The sequence below is a fragment of the Myotis daubentonii genome, chromosome 16 (genome assembly GCF_963259705.1).
Source record: "Myotis daubentonii chromosome 16, mMyoDau2.1, whole genome shotgun sequence".
Classification (NCBI taxonomy): domain Eukaryota; kingdom Metazoa; phylum Chordata; class Mammalia; order Chiroptera; family Vespertilionidae; genus Myotis; species Myotis daubentonii.
The window spans coordinates 18149779-18166097 of NC_081855.1; the positions used below are offsets into that span (position 1 = coordinate 18149779).

The 16319-nt window shown below is 43.8% G+C and overlaps 1 protein-coding gene across 1 annotated transcript; it reads right to left on the reverse strand.

Annotated features, from left to right (window-relative positions):
* Nucleotides 1–216: 216 nt before the first annotated feature.
* Nucleotides 217–15883, reverse strand: LOC132218124 (polyunsaturated fatty acid lipoxygenase ALOX12-like). Its single transcript, XM_059668895.1, has 14 exons — nucleotides 15694–15883; nucleotides 14972–15173; nucleotides 13396–13477; nucleotides 13169–13291; nucleotides 12979–13082; nucleotides 12564–12724; nucleotides 11897–12040; nucleotides 11058–11267; nucleotides 7883–7969; nucleotides 7482–7651; nucleotides 6892–7013; nucleotides 1456–1556; nucleotides 1155–1325; nucleotides 217–1032 (listed from the first exon to the last, which is right to left on the reverse strand). The coding sequence occupies exons 1-14, from the start codon at nucleotides 15826–15828 to the stop codon at nucleotides 853–855; spliced, it is 1992 nt and encodes a 663-aa protein (XP_059524878.1). The 5' UTR covers nucleotides 15829–15883; the 3' UTR covers nucleotides 217–852.
* Nucleotides 15884–16319: the final 436 nt, after the last annotated feature.

The following is a 16319-nucleotide window of genomic DNA, read 5'->3' on the forward strand; positions in this document are numbered from 1 at the left end:
GAGAAACCAACAGAAGCAAGGAAAAAATGAGGAAATTGATTGGATAGTTTGAAATGGTACCTGGTTCTTCTCAAGCCTGAGAAAATGTAATGGAATTTAACAATATATAAAATGGCAAATTGGATATATCTCAAGAATGCAAAGTTGGTTTAAGATTAAAAACTTCATATAGATACAGTACATTAACACACACAGATCACAATAGGTTTTCTTGGAGAATAACAAGCTGATTTTATTTTTACATGAAAGAGCAGGAGTCAAAGAAAAACTGTCACCTCTAAGACAAATTTGAAGAATATATGTTATGAAATAGTATGTTATTTTAATTATACAGTCGTAGTAACTATGTCAGTATGGTACAGTGTAAGACAAACATATTAATGAAACTATAGAATGAAAAACTCAAAAATACTCCCCTTCAGATATGGCAATGTGATTTATACTATCATAATAGATCCATAATAGATCAGTGAGAGAGGATGGGCTTTTAAATAAACTGTGCTGATATAATAGATTTCCTCAAAAGAAAATAGAATTGAACATTAATCCCACACAAATCTAACCCCAAATGATTATATAAAAATAGAAAAGACAAAATTTCCAGAGACAGGAGAAGGCTACATGAGTGAATAGTTGATCTCTTTAAGGAATGTGTTTTCAAGTTAAAGGTCATTCTGTTAGATGACCTGGAAGTGGGACAGTGCCTCAGGCTAGTGATATATTGAGGGACGACACTCGGATAGAAAAGAAAATAGAACGATAGCAACTCAGATCCAGGAAAACATAAAACTCAAAAGGAAAATGTTAACCCTAGTATTGGCCTGTCATCTTTGAAAGGCCATTTACTGGGGCTCAGATAGCAACACTATTCTCTATGCAACTCGGCTTCAGGTATTCATAGGGAATGTCTAGCTGCTCATTCCGGGCCACTATCTCCCTTTCCAGGTTGTCCAGATCTGCTTGAAATTGTCTTAAAATAGCCTTGGGCTCAGGGCCTGAGAAATGTTCTTCTGTGTGATACCCCAGGGGTACCTGAAGCAGAAAAGAAGGATTGATCAGCTTCTAGTTCCAAGACACAGGGACCAGAGCCCAGCCCCACATTCTGAAATTTCTTTTCCGTTATCACTGCCCCAGATTCCCAAATCCGCTCTCACCATGTCTGGCTGCTGCCTGCCAACTTGCCTCACGCAAAGCATCTGAAGACAGCTCTGCCGGACATCTGGGAGTGAGCCCATCAGTGTGGCCATTGTCACATCTTCCTTGGTGGTAGGAGGGGGCATCCGCATTGTGCATGGGGCATTAGGGACCCAGAACAACCAGTCATGCTGTGGAGGGAAGAATCTGGAGTCAACCAGGCACTCTGATATGCAGGGCTCTAGCTCCCAACTCTTTCCTTCAAACATACCCTAGACCAGGCACTTTCCCTCAGGCACCCAGGCTTTCAGTTGTCCATACCTGACTGAAGTTGACTGCTGCATGCTGGGCAGTGCATCTGAAAATGCACATGGTAAGGAAATGGCAGAGCTGAGCCCGAGACTGGAATGAGACAGGAAAACCTAGGAGAAGAAATACCAAAGTTTAGAAACTGCAATCCGTTAAAAAGGATGAGGGAATGAGTGCTATTGTCTGAAGATATCCAAATGTTAGAATTAGTGAGCATTCATTCATTCATGTAAAATAAAAAAGAATAAAATAGCTAGGAATATATTGAACCAAGGAGGTGAAATACCTGTACACTGAAAACTGTAAGACACCAAAGAAAGAAATTCAAGAAAATAAATGGAAAGAAATTCTATTATCATGGATTGGAAGAATTAATATTGTTATAATGTCCATACTACCGAAGGCAATCTACATATTCAATGCAATCCCTATGAAATTCCAATTACATTTTTCAAAAAAATAGAATAAATCAACCTACAATTGTATGGAATCAGTAAAGATCCCAAATAGCCACAGAATCTTGAGAAAGAATAACAGAGTGCAAGGCATCCTCATCCTGCTTCCCAATTTCAAACTGTATAACAACGCAAAGTTAATCAAATTGGTATGGTGTTGGGCATACAGCAGACACATAGATCAATGGAGCCAAACAGAGATCCCCAAAAGGGAGCCAGGAATATACAATGGGGAAAGGACAATGTCTTCAATAAATGGTGTTGGGAAAACTGGCAGCCACATGCAAAGGAATGAAACTGGACTATTATCTTATACCACACACACAAATTAAGGACAAATGGATTAAAGTCCTGAAACCATAATACTCCTGAAAGAAAACATAGGTGTAAGCTCCTTGACATCAGTCTTGGTCATGATACTTTGGATTTGCAAAAGCAAAGGCAACAAAAACACACATATGGAACTACATTAGGCTAAACATCTTCTGCACAGCAAAGGAAACTATCAAAGCCAGTCAGAGAAAGATAAATATGACATGATCTCACACATATGTGGAATATAATGAACAACATAAACTGATGAACAAAAACAGATCCAGAGACAGAGAAGCATCGATCAGACCATCAAACCTCAGAGGGAAGGTAGGGGAGGGTGGGGGTAAGGGGGAGAGATCAACCAAAGGACTTGAATGTAGGCATATAAGCCTAACCAATGAGACACAGACACCAGGGGGGTGAGGGCATAAGTGGGGGGGTAATGGGGGGGGCAAAGACACATATGTAATACCTTAATCAATACAGAAAAAAAGAAGGCAACCTACCAATTGGGAGTAAATATTTGCAAATCTCATATCTAATATGGGATTATATCCAAAATATATAAAGAACTCAATAGAAAAATAAACCAGAAGTCCGATTAAAAGGTGGACAGAAGATCTGAATAGACCTTTTTCTGAAGACACACAGATGGTCAACAGGTATGTGAAAAGGCGCTCAATATCACTAATCATCAGGGAAATGTAAATCAAAATCTTAATGAGATGTCACCTCAAACCTGCTAGAATGGCTATTATCAAAAGACAAGGAAATACAAGTATTGGTGAGGCTGTGGAGAAAAGAGAAACCTTGTGCATTGTTAGTGGGAGTTGGTGAAACCACTATGGAAAACAGTATGGGTATTCTTAAAAAATTAAAAATAGCATTACCATATGATCTAGCAAATCCATTTCTAGGTATTTATGCAAAGAATTAAAACAGTGGTTGAAAATATATCTGCACCCCATGTTCATTGCAGCATTAGTTACCATAGCCAAGACATGGAGTCAACTCCCTGGCTGGTGTGGCTCAGTTGTTGGGCTTCATCCTGTGCAACAAAAGGTTGCTGTTTCAATTCCTGGTCAGGGCACATGACCCGGTTATGTATTGTGGGTTACAGGCTCGATCTCCTTAAGAGGCAACAGTTCAATAGTCCTGTTCCTATCTAATATCATTGTTTCTCTCTCCTTTACTCTCTCCCTAAAAGTCAATTAAAAAATCCTTTAAAAAAAAGACATGGAAGTAAACTAAGTGTTCATGAATGAATGAATGAATGAATGAACAAAATTATATGTATTATTTACCTATAAAAAGAAGAACATCTTGCCAATTGTGAAAACATGGATAGACCATGGGTGGGTGTTTTGCTAAGTGAAATAAGTAGCCTGAGACTGATAATTATTACATGATCTCACTTATATGTGGAATCTATAAAAAAAAAAAGGTAGGGCTAAGGGTGGGTAAACTGGGTGAATGTAGTCAAAAGTTACAAACTTCCAGTTATAAAATGAATAAGTTAAGGGATGTAATGTACAGCATGGTGGCTATAGTTAATAACACTGTATTATATATTTGCAAGTTTCTAAAAGGGTAGATCATAAAATTTCTCATTAAAGGGAAAACTGGGTAACTATGTGTGGTGATGGATATTAAATAGACTTACTGTGGTGATCGTTTCACAATATATACAAATATTGAGTCATTATGTTGTACATCTGAAATTAATAATATATTATTATATTATATATTATACCTCAATTAAAAAAATCACAAGATGAGGGCTACAACCCTAAAGGTATAAGTGTAAAAGACTTTAACAGGCACCTCATAAAGGAGGATATTCTGATGACTATTAAACCAAGGAAAAAGCATTCAATGCTACTAGTCTCTAAGAAACATAACTTAAACCCACAATAAGATAGATCTACATACCCACCAAAATGGCTAAAGCAAACAAGATAGAAATATCTTTTTTATGTATTTCAGACTATATGGGGCAACGATAACTCATACTCTGCTGAATGAAGTGCAAACTGGTACAACCACTTTGGAAAAGGGTCAATAACTACTGAAGCTGATTTTCGCTTACTTTCAGTTCCATCAAGTCCACAGGAAAACACACACACACACACACACACACACACACACACACACACGTTCACAACAGCACTAATATTGATCCCCCCAAATTGGAAACAATACTAATTCCCATCAATGGCAAAAAGGAAAAATAAATGGTGCCATAATTATAAAATGGAAGTTACCACAATGATAATGAACACACTACATGCTACATGCACCAAAGTGGGAAAATCTCAGACATAATGTTCAAAGAATGAAGCCAGAGACAAGCAAGTGCGTGCTTGTATTTCCTTCTGTGGAAGGTCAAAATAAGTAAAACTAACTGACCTAGAAGTCAAGGTAATGGTTACTTTCACGTGGGTATGACTGGAAGAGTACACAAGGGGCTTTCTGAGGGAGCTGGTGAAGTTCTGATTCTTGATGTTCATGCTAATTATACAGGTGTGTCACCATAGTAACACATCAGAAGTTGTACACCTATGATTTCTGTACCTCTCTCTAGGTTTGTTGTATTTCAACAAAATTACTGTCTCCCCAAAAGCGGTTCAGTGCTTATAGATAGCTGGGAAATGATGCGGAGAAAGAGAAGTAATTCATTCAGTTAAAATACCGAAGGGTGTGAAAATCAGCTATCTCCACTCAATATACAGGCAACTGTTTTAAAATATAGTTTCTATTATTATTCAGTTGTGCTGAGGCCAACAGGCCAGGAGATAACTGCCATAGAAAAGAAATGTGTTATACTCACAGATCCCAAGAGATGGGTACCTGCCGCACCACAGGGGACCACACTGGGAGCACCAGGGTTGGTCAAGAGGCAGAGGGGTGAGGGGAAAAGATAGCAGGAGCCTTTGTCATGGTTTCCATGAGAAGGAACAAGCAAGGCAGAATGAGCAGGGTTAGGACAGGCTAGTTGCAATAAATCCAGTGGGCTCTGGAGTGTGGTAGCTGTCCCTAGGCTGGTACCTGGCCTGAGGTGACTAGGCCAGGGGAATAGCAGCCCAGAGTCTAAGAGCTCAATACAGGTGGTGGTTGGGACTTCCGGCATATGAAAAGCATGCTCCCAGAGGAATGGTTTGCCATATCTGAGAATCAGCTGGCCCTGGGAAGGGTAGAGCCTTCTGGGTCAGCAAGACTCCAAGATGTCAAAGTATCAAAGCTGCAGAATAAATAGACATGATGAATGCAGTGAGACGGGGTCATAGAGTTTGATGCCTGACCAAGGTCATCTACCTCATGGCAGAATCTGGACTCTCCTATTTCACATGCTGATCATATTGGGGATGTATTTTTGTGCGGGGTGGAGCATATAATTAAACTCATCTAACACTATGTACTATGCAGGTTTCAGCACTGTCACACATTATATCAGTGGGTCTCAAACATTCTGTCAGATTAAATGTGAGGTTTGTGACCAAATATATATCCATTTTAGCTTTAAGGAAACTAAAAGTCAAAGTGAAAGAGACCTAGTGGATGGCTCAAGGTCACAAGGATGGAAAGAGGCAGAAACCAGTACTTAAGAAACAAATATTAGTGCGTGGCCTTTAATGAGAATAATGTGGGAATAATTGGGGAGAGAGAACATTGAAAGTTGAAGGAGGGGATGGGGGAATCAGAGGTTAAAGCGTATACATGACTGTATTTTTTAAATGCGGAAGGTGGGGATTTCATGGAAAGAGCATGGTTAGGGAGAGAAAGAAGCATCTTCAGGGGCATGGGATGCTTGAAAGACAGAACTGAAAAGTACCACAGAACATTTTGTTCTGAAAGTGTTGGGGCAGTGGGCGTGTTGCCCAGATCCTCCAAGAAAAGCCTCTCTCCAAGGATCTGGCTTTGGTATTTTAAACCCTGCATCATTTGCATTTTAAGGCCTGTCCATAATAGCTTCCCAGGATACGTTTGTACCTGTTCCAATGGCTGAAGATGGGACTCAAGGTGTTGGTGTGAAGTATGAGGGGGCAGGACCTGAAGGACAATTTGAAATGAACCAAGCTGACCCATGTGTGCAAGAGAGAGGAGCATGACACTAGGCAAAGCTCAAAAAAGCTATTCCTTCCTCTTAGAGGAAAATGTGGAGTGGGAGAATGAAAGCTAGGTCCTAGTGAGGAAATGAACCGGCAAGAGAAAACTGAGAGTCAGTTTGCACCTAGAAATGACCTTGCACTGCAGTAGTGTGGTGTGTGTCTGCACCCTCTGTGTGTGGTAGACAGTTGCAGGCAAGAGGAAAAGGGTGGGAAAGCCAGAGAGGGTCATTATGAACTTTGGTAGGAATTTTTTTCCTATTTGCATTCTTACGAAGAGCATCAGAGAGCACAAGTAGGTTGTGTACTCACTGGGCCCCAGGCTGTGGCAGGTTGGGGGTATCTGTGGCGAGATGGGGGATGGCCATAAAGGTTGATGGTCGGGAACATCGAGGAGACTAATCCTTGAGTTTCTAGAATTGTCCTAACATTTAGGAGGTGAAAATGGAATTCAGATGCTTCATGTGTGGAGGTCAAGAGGTAATAAGGGGTTATGGTCCCAGAAGGCAATGCTGACAAGGGGCTCTGGGCAGAGGGTCTAAGGAGCTTTCTTCTCTGGGGAGGGATCTTACCTCGGTCCTGGGCCTGGCACAGCCCCACCTCAGTGATCTCCCGACACCAGGCCTGCAGCTCAGGGTCCCCTCTCACGACGTCATCCCCGTGGTAGAAGAGGTGGATGATCCCTTCCACGTACCTGCCCAGAGGAGAAGGGAGCTGAGCTCCTTGAGAATAGAAGGCCCTAGCTAGCCTCTGACCTCTACTCCTTTTCTGTGGCCCCAGCCAAGCTCCTTCCACTGTATCTGGGGACAGACCACAAGACTTACTTTTTGGGACATCCCTGAACTCATTCTACACACTACTTTAGAAAGGAAGGAAATATGGGTCGTTAGTTTTAAGAGTTCCCTAAGCATGATTAATAACCATTCTTTCTAACAATATCCTGGTTCTTCCAGAACCCCATCTCCCCATTCCCAGCTTTCCCAACCTAGGCTCTCCCTTATTCCACTTTCCTCCTTTTCAGATCCTACCCACTGTCTCCTCTGCTCCCTCTGTCTGGACCTTCTTCTTTCATGTTTCTTTTGGCCCATACTGACCTCAAGACAGAGACCCACTCTCCCTCTCCCCAATGGCCGTCCATTTCTCAGCTCCCACTCTTACCCACCAGGCAATGATCTCCCAGAGCCTTAAAGCATCATGGGCATAGAGGGCACTTGGGATGCCCAGCAGGCCCCGGTCAGCCAGATCTTCAGGAGGACAGAGGGAGCGGTAGGTCAGCTGAGCCATGGCCCGACGCATCACCTGCACATGGGGCCCTCCTCCTGTATTCATTGCCTGGAATTTGAGAGTTGACAGGTCTTGAGAGATAGAAGGAGAGTTTCAGAATCTTGACATAGTGTATAAGGGGCTCACAGTGGGGTTTACAAAATTGAAAGTATAAAATGAACAGGCTCGTGGGTTTAAGGATCAGGACATTCATACCAGGTGGTGTGAGACTGTGAAGATGGCAGGAGGTTGTAGAGAGATGAAAGATTAGGCAGCCCCATGCCCCCATTTCCTCTTTACCTGACTAAAGAGTCCACTATCTGAGTCGAAGTGTGTCCGTCCACGTATGTTTATATCCATGGTGTAGCGGGTGTGTGGGATCAGGAGCTGGATGAAGAAGATTAGAGAAGGGTAGTTATTGGAGTCCATGCTTGGGTCCTCCCTTGTAGGGAGTGGCACTCAGCCTGGGAACATTCTCTCCTCTTGATGCTTTCCTCCCTGCCAGTGCCTTTGCAGGCTGGTCTCCTGCTGCTGCTATGATCACTAACTCTCATGCTCTCCATGACTCTACTGTGAGTGGGGCTCTGGAGCTAGAATGACCTGGACTTGAGTCCAGGCTTAACCGCTCACTTTGGTACTTGTTCAAGGTAATAAACCCCTACATGTCAATTTCCTCATCTGTCAACACAGGTGATAATAGGTCTCCTAAGTCAGGTGCTGTGGTGGTGATTATGTGAGTCATACACAGAGAGTGTTTAGCTCAGTGCCTGGCACACAGAAGCATTGATTAGGACAGTGGTTCTCAACCTGGCTGCACATTTAGAATCACCTGGGAATCTTTTTAAAATCCTGATTTCTGGGCCTCATCCTCCGGAAATTCTGTTTCTTTGTTATGGGGTGGGGCCACAACATTAGTAACAAAGAAACAGAATTTCCGGAGGATGAAGCCCAGAAATCAGGATTTTAAAAAGATTCCCAGGTGATTCTAATGTGCAGCCAAGGTTGAGAACCGCTGGGTTAGGAGGTATTATCATTACCTTTATTGTATCCACCTTGAATGTAATTGTCTGTTTAGAAGCTACCCCTTAGCTTTTTATGTCACTTAATGCTTCCTCTATCATTCAAATCTTCTCATTCCCTAAACTAGCCTCTCTCCTCATTTTCAAAGCTCTCCCCCCAGCTGCTTATTGTTTTACTCTTGGTTTCCTTTGGGGAAAGGATACCTTCAGTCAGAATTTTTGGAGCCAAATTAAGCTACCTGCTTAAGCAGCAAATGGGTTGTCATGAAATCTGTTCCTAATTGTCTCCTCTTTCCTGCTTTTTTTTTTAACCTAATAAAAAAGTACACCTGCCTTGGCCACTGTGCTCAGTGGTTAGAATGTTGGTCTGAGCACTGATGGGTCATGGGTTCCTTTCCCAGTTAAGGGCATGTACCTGGATTGCAAGTTCAATCCCAGCTGCTGGTGGAGGCACATACGGGAGGCCACCAATCAATGTGTTCTCTCTCAGAATGATCTCTCTCTGTCTCTCCTTTTCTCCCTTCTATTCTCTCTAAAATTCCATGGAAAATGTATCTTCAGGTGAGGAAGAACAAAAAAAATTTATATAAAGTACAACGAATCCTGATATGAGCCTCTTTTTATCTTAAGTTATTTTTATTTCATTTTAATCTGGTTGATAGAAAGGATTCAGACAGTTTGGGTGTTGATCAGAGTTTTTTATGCTGGAAAAAGGGAAGGACACAAGTGATACTCCTATAATCAATAATCAAGGTAGCTCACTCATATTGTTCTTTTCAGAAAGTTCATGGAGGGATGCTGGTGTCACAGAAAACACTAAGACAATAGCAAGGAATAAAGAACCCAGAACAGAGTTCCTAACAGCAATGATAGAAATCATGATGACAATAAAAATAACAGCAGAAAACTGACATTTTTCTAGCATTTAGCCTGTAATGCCTTAACAACCCAACAATGCAGATCGCTATCCTCATTCAGAGATGAGGACCCTGAAGACACGTTTGGTGAGTACTGAGACCAGGATTCAGGCTTCAGACCTGAGCAGTCTGAATCCAGAGCTTGCACAGGTAACTTTGGTAACTTCTGCAGGCTTAGCCCTCCTGGGAGTTCCAAAAAGACTGTCTGCCATGGGTGGAGTTGCTATGGTGAGGGAATATGGCTGTGGAGGGGGCTTATCTAGTAAAAGGACATTTTGAAGTGTAAAATTGGGCATAAGTGATTCAAGCTAGGAGGGAGATGGTCATGCAAAGGCATCATGAGGTTATCAAATCTGAGAGCTCATCTACATTAGTAACTATTTTGTCTATGTCATCCTAGAACCCCAAACAACCCCAGCCCAGAGGAGGGTTGGCATTGGAACTCTCAGTGACATTACAGATCAGTTATTCTGCCTGCCAAACACTCATTTGCATATCTTACCAACACTTCAAACTCTCTGTATCTAAAGCTCAACACCTCATCTTTGCCTTCACACCAGCTTCTTTTCCTGACTACACTCTTTCTGACCACTGCTCTGCTTCATAGGTTTATAGATTTTTGCTCCCTGCTCATCCCTGTTTCCTGCATCAAAGTGCCATTGAGATTTGGAAAACAATTGTAAGACAAGCACAAGCCTTATTTTGCTGCCTTCTGCCTAGCAATAGACACTGAACTCGCTGTTTATAGCATCACAGTATTTCTTGGTCATTCCAACAGTATGCACTTTGTGAGCTCCTAAGCCTGGCAGTGCTGAGGCCCCTGGCCTTTCTCTCCAATACTGCACAGGCATGACACAGGCAGACTCCTCCCTCCCATCCCTGTCACCACCATGCTAATGCACATCTTTAGTCTCCTCACTCTTGGGTAGATGTCAGTGACCAGCCAGTCCCTTGCCCTTTTATCTTGTGCTCCTCATCACATCCAGTGGCAGTAGAACATTCTCCATCAATACTATAGAGTTTATAGCTATTTCTTGTTATTTCCACCTCTATTCCAAGATACGGTTCTCTGGCTGTTTGTCATGTCTACCATTTGTCTTCTTGGCTAAATGGCAACATATTGGTTTAACAAATTATATTCCTACTCCCCTCCAGACCCACTGCTGGAGAATTTCAGAGAATTGACTTAGAATATGTGTAGAAAAATGTAAATAACTGGACTTAACAGGATAGATGGTCTCTGTGTGTATTATGACTTACAATTACATGTGAATCTATCATTAGCTCAAAATCAATAGAATTTAAATGTGAAAATATGACCACAAAATTCAGGTCTTGTCATAGTTAACTGTGTCTTGTCCCCTTCTGCCTATGAAAATTCTTTGCTGCAATACCATATCAGTGCTAGATTATTTCAAAGCAGATTTGTTTCATATTCCCAGACAGATGGCTTAGGCTTTTTAAATCCTGTGGAAATGTTGCATTGTTTCCTTTCTCTGGGATGTGAGCAAGAGGAGGCAGGGAAGGTGGAGTATATACCTTGAACACAGGGTGCAGTCCTGGGAGGCACCTCATGGTGGCTACAGCGATGACCTCAGCCAGCATATGAGTGTTCAGCACGTGATATTGGAACAGTTGCAATTGAAAATCTGAATTTCTGACCCAGGACTTTGCCAGGAGCCAGGCAAGAGGAGGATCTGAGGGCAGGAACAGTGGTGGGGTTTGGTAGCTGGCGTTGGGAGGCTGGATCTGCAATAAGGAGGAATTAAGTATTCCTTGACCTCATCATATGTTAGACACTGTGCTCAGTTTCTGGGGGGGGGGGGGAATTATGAATAAGATTGTCTCCCAGGGGTCATAATCTAGTAGGAGGAATGAGGATCCTTCCAGTCATTCTCTCACTAGCTCTAGGGAAGTGTGAGTGCCGTGATGGTCAGGTTCAAAGCAGGAGGAAGTGGGAAGAGGGAGTCCAGTATGACCATAACTGTGGTTTGGGAGAAACCTGATGAAGGTATGAGTTAGGGTGGTAGATACCTGACAGTTCTCATTAATTGACTGATGAGAACAGTAAGAGTGAAAATGATTAAAAACAAGGGAGAATATGTCTAAAATAGAAGGGATATTCCAAAGATTCAAAGGTCAGAAAGAGATTGAGTAGCCTTAGGGTGAGGACCAATAGAGACCATTCTCACTCTCAAAAAAGGTAATTTCATGTGAGTAGTGAGCAGGCTGCGAGGTAGAAAGGAGAAATTGGAAACAAAGGCAGATCTCACTGAGTGAGGTGGGGGTGGGGGACAAGAGCTGGCTGTCTTTGTCCCTGGGCAGTGGTTGGGGAGAAGGGAGAGCAGTGTTGAAAGAGGATTTCCAAAACACCTCACCTGGATGACCATGGGTAGCAGCTTCCCACTGGGTTCCATCTTCAGCATGACAAGGGGGGCAGCCAGGTACTGCTGCTCTCCTTGGATCACGTTGGCTGGAATTCCATCCAGCAGGATAAAGTCAGCTTCAAATAGGGAACCATTCTAGAGGGAAAGTTCAAAGTCTACTCCAGAGGGCCAGCACCAAGGGGAAGAAATGTGATAACATTCAGTCTCATTTCTTGCAATTATCCTACATCAATATCAGAGTCCTAGTGGCAGAAAGGAAGGAGGCATCCAGAACAATTAGTCCAAGTCATCTCAGTGGATAGTGAGGAAAGAGGCAAAATGAGAGGAATTTTCCCCAGGGACATGTTAATTCCCTGTGGCAGTGGTGGTTTTAAGACCATACTTGACCAATTCCTTTGCAGCACAGGCATGCTAAGATTCTCCTGTCAAGGTTTCCAGGCCTCTTTCCTCATCTACTTTCTCTTCTGCTACCTCTGCCTGGCACCCAAGTTTCCTTCACATACTTTATCAACTGCAAGTTTTTCCTGCAAAAGACTCTGCACATAGGAACAGTGGATTAATACAGTCTCCCTTCCCTGATTCATTACTGGTCCTTCCCCTTCACCACATCCCTTCCCCCACAGACAACAAGAAGACAATAAAGGGCTGGAGGGTGTACCTGGAGTTCTTTCTCCAGCTGGGCCCGAAGCTCTTCCATCCCTGAGGGCAGCACCAGCCGGGAGGGCAGAGAGGTGGAGCGTCTCAACAGCATGGGGTTGGCGCCATTGAGGAACTGGTAGCCAAAAAGCTCATCATCCTGCCAGCGCTGATGAACCTTCTCTGTGGAGTAGGAGTGGAGGGTATAGGGAGGATATTTACAACAACCCAATTTCTCTCTTCTTTAGGTTTTAATACAGCAATTCAGGCATATAGTCACTCTGTATCCAGCCCCTGTCCTTTCTTCTTGTTGCCTCAGAGATATGACCACACATAATATCTTCTCACCTGGGAGGTACTGGGGGACTATGGAGTGTGAGGTTTGAGCCATCAAAATAGGCTATTATGAAGTTACAAAGGTCTATGGGAATACTGACCACAAAGGGTGCTCTTGGGGCCCCAGAAGATCTGATCAAAATCCTCTAGGCTGTCCCAGGAGTTCAGGAGGGTGTAAACACGTTTGAGGATCATCTCCAGTAACCTAGGACAGATATCAAGGTTGGCACTGTCAACTTACCAAATCTTGCCTGTTACAGGATCCACCACTTCATTGGGATCTTTTCTCACCCTGTCTTCTCTGTCCATTCATAGTTCAGCCTCTTTCCACCATGAAATTTCATATCTGGGGGCAGATCCTTCTCAGAGTCAGCAGCTATTGTCAGGGGTAATCCTTCCTTCCAGGTACTCCAACTAGCAGATGGAAAAAAGAGTTCAGGAAGGAATTAGGGGTCAGTGATGGTGGCCGGATCAGAGAAGAGGCAGGAATATCAGGAGGGCTATGGGTAGGTGCTTACCAGTAGATCAGCTGTCTTTCCTTCAGTTCTCTCTCTCGATGCTTCTGGAACTCGTCCAAGGTACTCTCTTCTGCCAGGCGGGCTAGAAGAACATTTGACCACATAGGTTTGTCCAATTGCTGCTAACCCTGACTTGATCTAATCTCTCATTCTTAACTGTATTACATCATACTCTTGCCTTTTTCTCTGGCTCTACCTCACCTGATGTATTCCTAAAGTCACTCATTGTATCTTTGCCCAAAACCTATTCATGATCTCACCTATTTCAACTCCATAGTGGTCCTTAAGCAACATCTCATGTTTTCCTCCTTTTCATGTTCCTTAAATCAAATTCCATTACTTGTGCCTATAGATGATTATGAATTTTCTCCTCAATCACGTGCCATATCCACAAAACCCCATATTATTGTGTATTGCCTTTGTTAAGCTCATCAATACTGGTCTTCCCCTTTCTACACCTTCATCTGTCCTCCAAATGACATATTTCCTATTCACTAAACATATGCACTGTGCTGTTCTCTGTCCCTACCTCCACCTGATCCCTGAGACACAAATTCTATGTGTGTTACCTTCAACCATCCCATGTCACCTGTCTTAGGGAGCAAATAGTTCCATGTTGCTACCTTTCCCTCACTTCATCTCACCTAGCCTCCCCGTCACATGGTTTATATTTGTTAACCTGACTTGTCCTTTTCTCACCTGTACTTATATTGTCTTGCAAAGATGGCTATTTCATTTTTTATTAAATTTATTGGGAAACATTGATTAAATTTCAGGTGTACAATCTTACAATACGACATTTATATACTCTGAGTGTGTTCGCTGCCCAAAGTCTAGTCTTCTTCTGTCACCATATATTTGACCCCCTTTTACCCTCTTCCCTTTGGTAACCACCATTCTGTTGTCTATATCTATGAGTTTGTATTTTTATTTGTTTTGTTTGTTCATTTGTTGTTTTTTGATTTTTTATCCCACTTAGGAGTCAAATTATACAGTTCTTGTCCTTTTCCTTTGACATTTCACTTAATAGGATACTCTCAAGATCCATCCATGTTGTCTCAAACAGCATGCCATCTTTCTAAGGGCTGATTAGTCTCCATTATTACATGCCATTGTCCTAAATTTCTCTCCAGTCATATTTCTCCTCCATGTGTCCCACAGCAACAAATACCCTATAGCCCGTACTCACTCATCCCCACCCCAGTCAGTGTGCTCCCTGCCCTGCCAGTTGTCTTCCATGTTTTCACAGCCAAACCAGCTCTTCACATCATATCATTTATTGCTTCCCTTCCCTGCCTCCTCTCAGGGGTCCCATGTGCTAGCCTTGCCTGTCCCTACCCTAACTTGTTCCCTGCCACATGGAGATCTCCTTCTCACTTTACTTTGGCTATTCTGTTTTCCAGAGCATGGCTGCACCTCCCATTCCCAGGGCACACCTTGGGAAGTGGGATGTACACATCAATTATTTCCCTCTCCAGTCCTACTTATAGCCTTTTTATTTATGTATAATGTTCCCCTTGTTTCTTCCCCAGTACTCCGTGGGCCCTGCTCCCACTTCCCTGAGGTGGCCCCTCACCTGTGCCCTCAGGCAGGGTCAGCACGCCCTCGCCCTGCACCCAGCGGTAGCAGGGGAAGGTGGCCTCCCGGAAGGCTCCTGGGCCCTGCACTGTGATGCGGTCACAGAACCAGGCATCGTCCACCAGGGAGTGATGTTTGCGCAACTTCACAAACTGCAGTGGCCCCAAGTCCTGGGAAATGTCCTGCTCAAACGCCTCCACCTGTGGGGACCAAAACCCGGTGAGACTTAGTAGCGGGGACCCGGGAGAGGCATTTAACTGAGGGTGCCGGATGGGTGGGGCTTTTGTGGAGTCCAGTGACACGGCCTCCAAAGACAGCAATTCCTCCTCCCAACATCTGAGCGGTGGGTCTCAGATGACCCATTGAACCGGGAGGACCAGAAACCCGATTGAGACCACAGTGACTTGAACACTGAGCACCAACACCTGCAGCTGCACCCGGGCTCTCGGAGGACCTTCCCCTTTGACAGTTGACCCCATAATGATACTTGGGAAAGGAGTGGAGGTTGTGTGGATCAGAGCCTAGGGGAGGGAAAAAGGGGTTGAGTCCAGCTGGGCCCTAGCTCTGAATCTCTCACCCACCCAGGTACAGGCGTCCCCTCTCACTGGAAGTCCCAGCTGGTGCAGTTGTGCTGTCACTGGCTCTCAGCCTCCCAAGTCCGAATTGCCCTCAGGCATGGAGCTCAGCCTGGGGGTCTGAGTTCCCCCTTCTTCCACTTACCTGGCCCCACGCTGGCCTCAGCTTCAGCGCCAGCTCTGCCTCCCCGAGTTCCCCGACCAGCCACAGCTGCACGCGGTTGAAAGACCCAGAGAAGAGCCAGGCCCCAGTGGCCACTTGGATGTGGTAGCGGCCCATGGCAGTAGGTGGACTGCCTGAGTGTCAGAGGTTCCCAAAGATTCCCAGGTTAGGTTTCTTCCATCTTCATGCAGCACAAACCCAGGGCTTTAATAAAGCAGGACTCTGTGTGCCAGCCCACTACCGGATTGGGCCCCACCCCAGACAAACCAGAACCTGGGATTAGCCCAGAAGGTGAGGGAAAGGTGGATGCTCCTCTCCACATATTGTAAGGGATTTATATTGTTAAATGTTTTATGGCTACTCCTGACAATAGGATTTCCCTCTGCTGTCTTTATACCCAGTATTCTCCCTACCCAAATACACACACACACACACACACACACACACACACACACACACACTCCATGTTGCTCAGATCTTGCACTTCTCTCTCTCTTTTAAAAAAATCACTCACAATGCTCCCTTTCTCCCCATTTCTCTTTAAAATATTATTGAATTGCAAAAATTCTTCCAATTTTATTTTATAGAAGAATTCAAATCGTTTGATC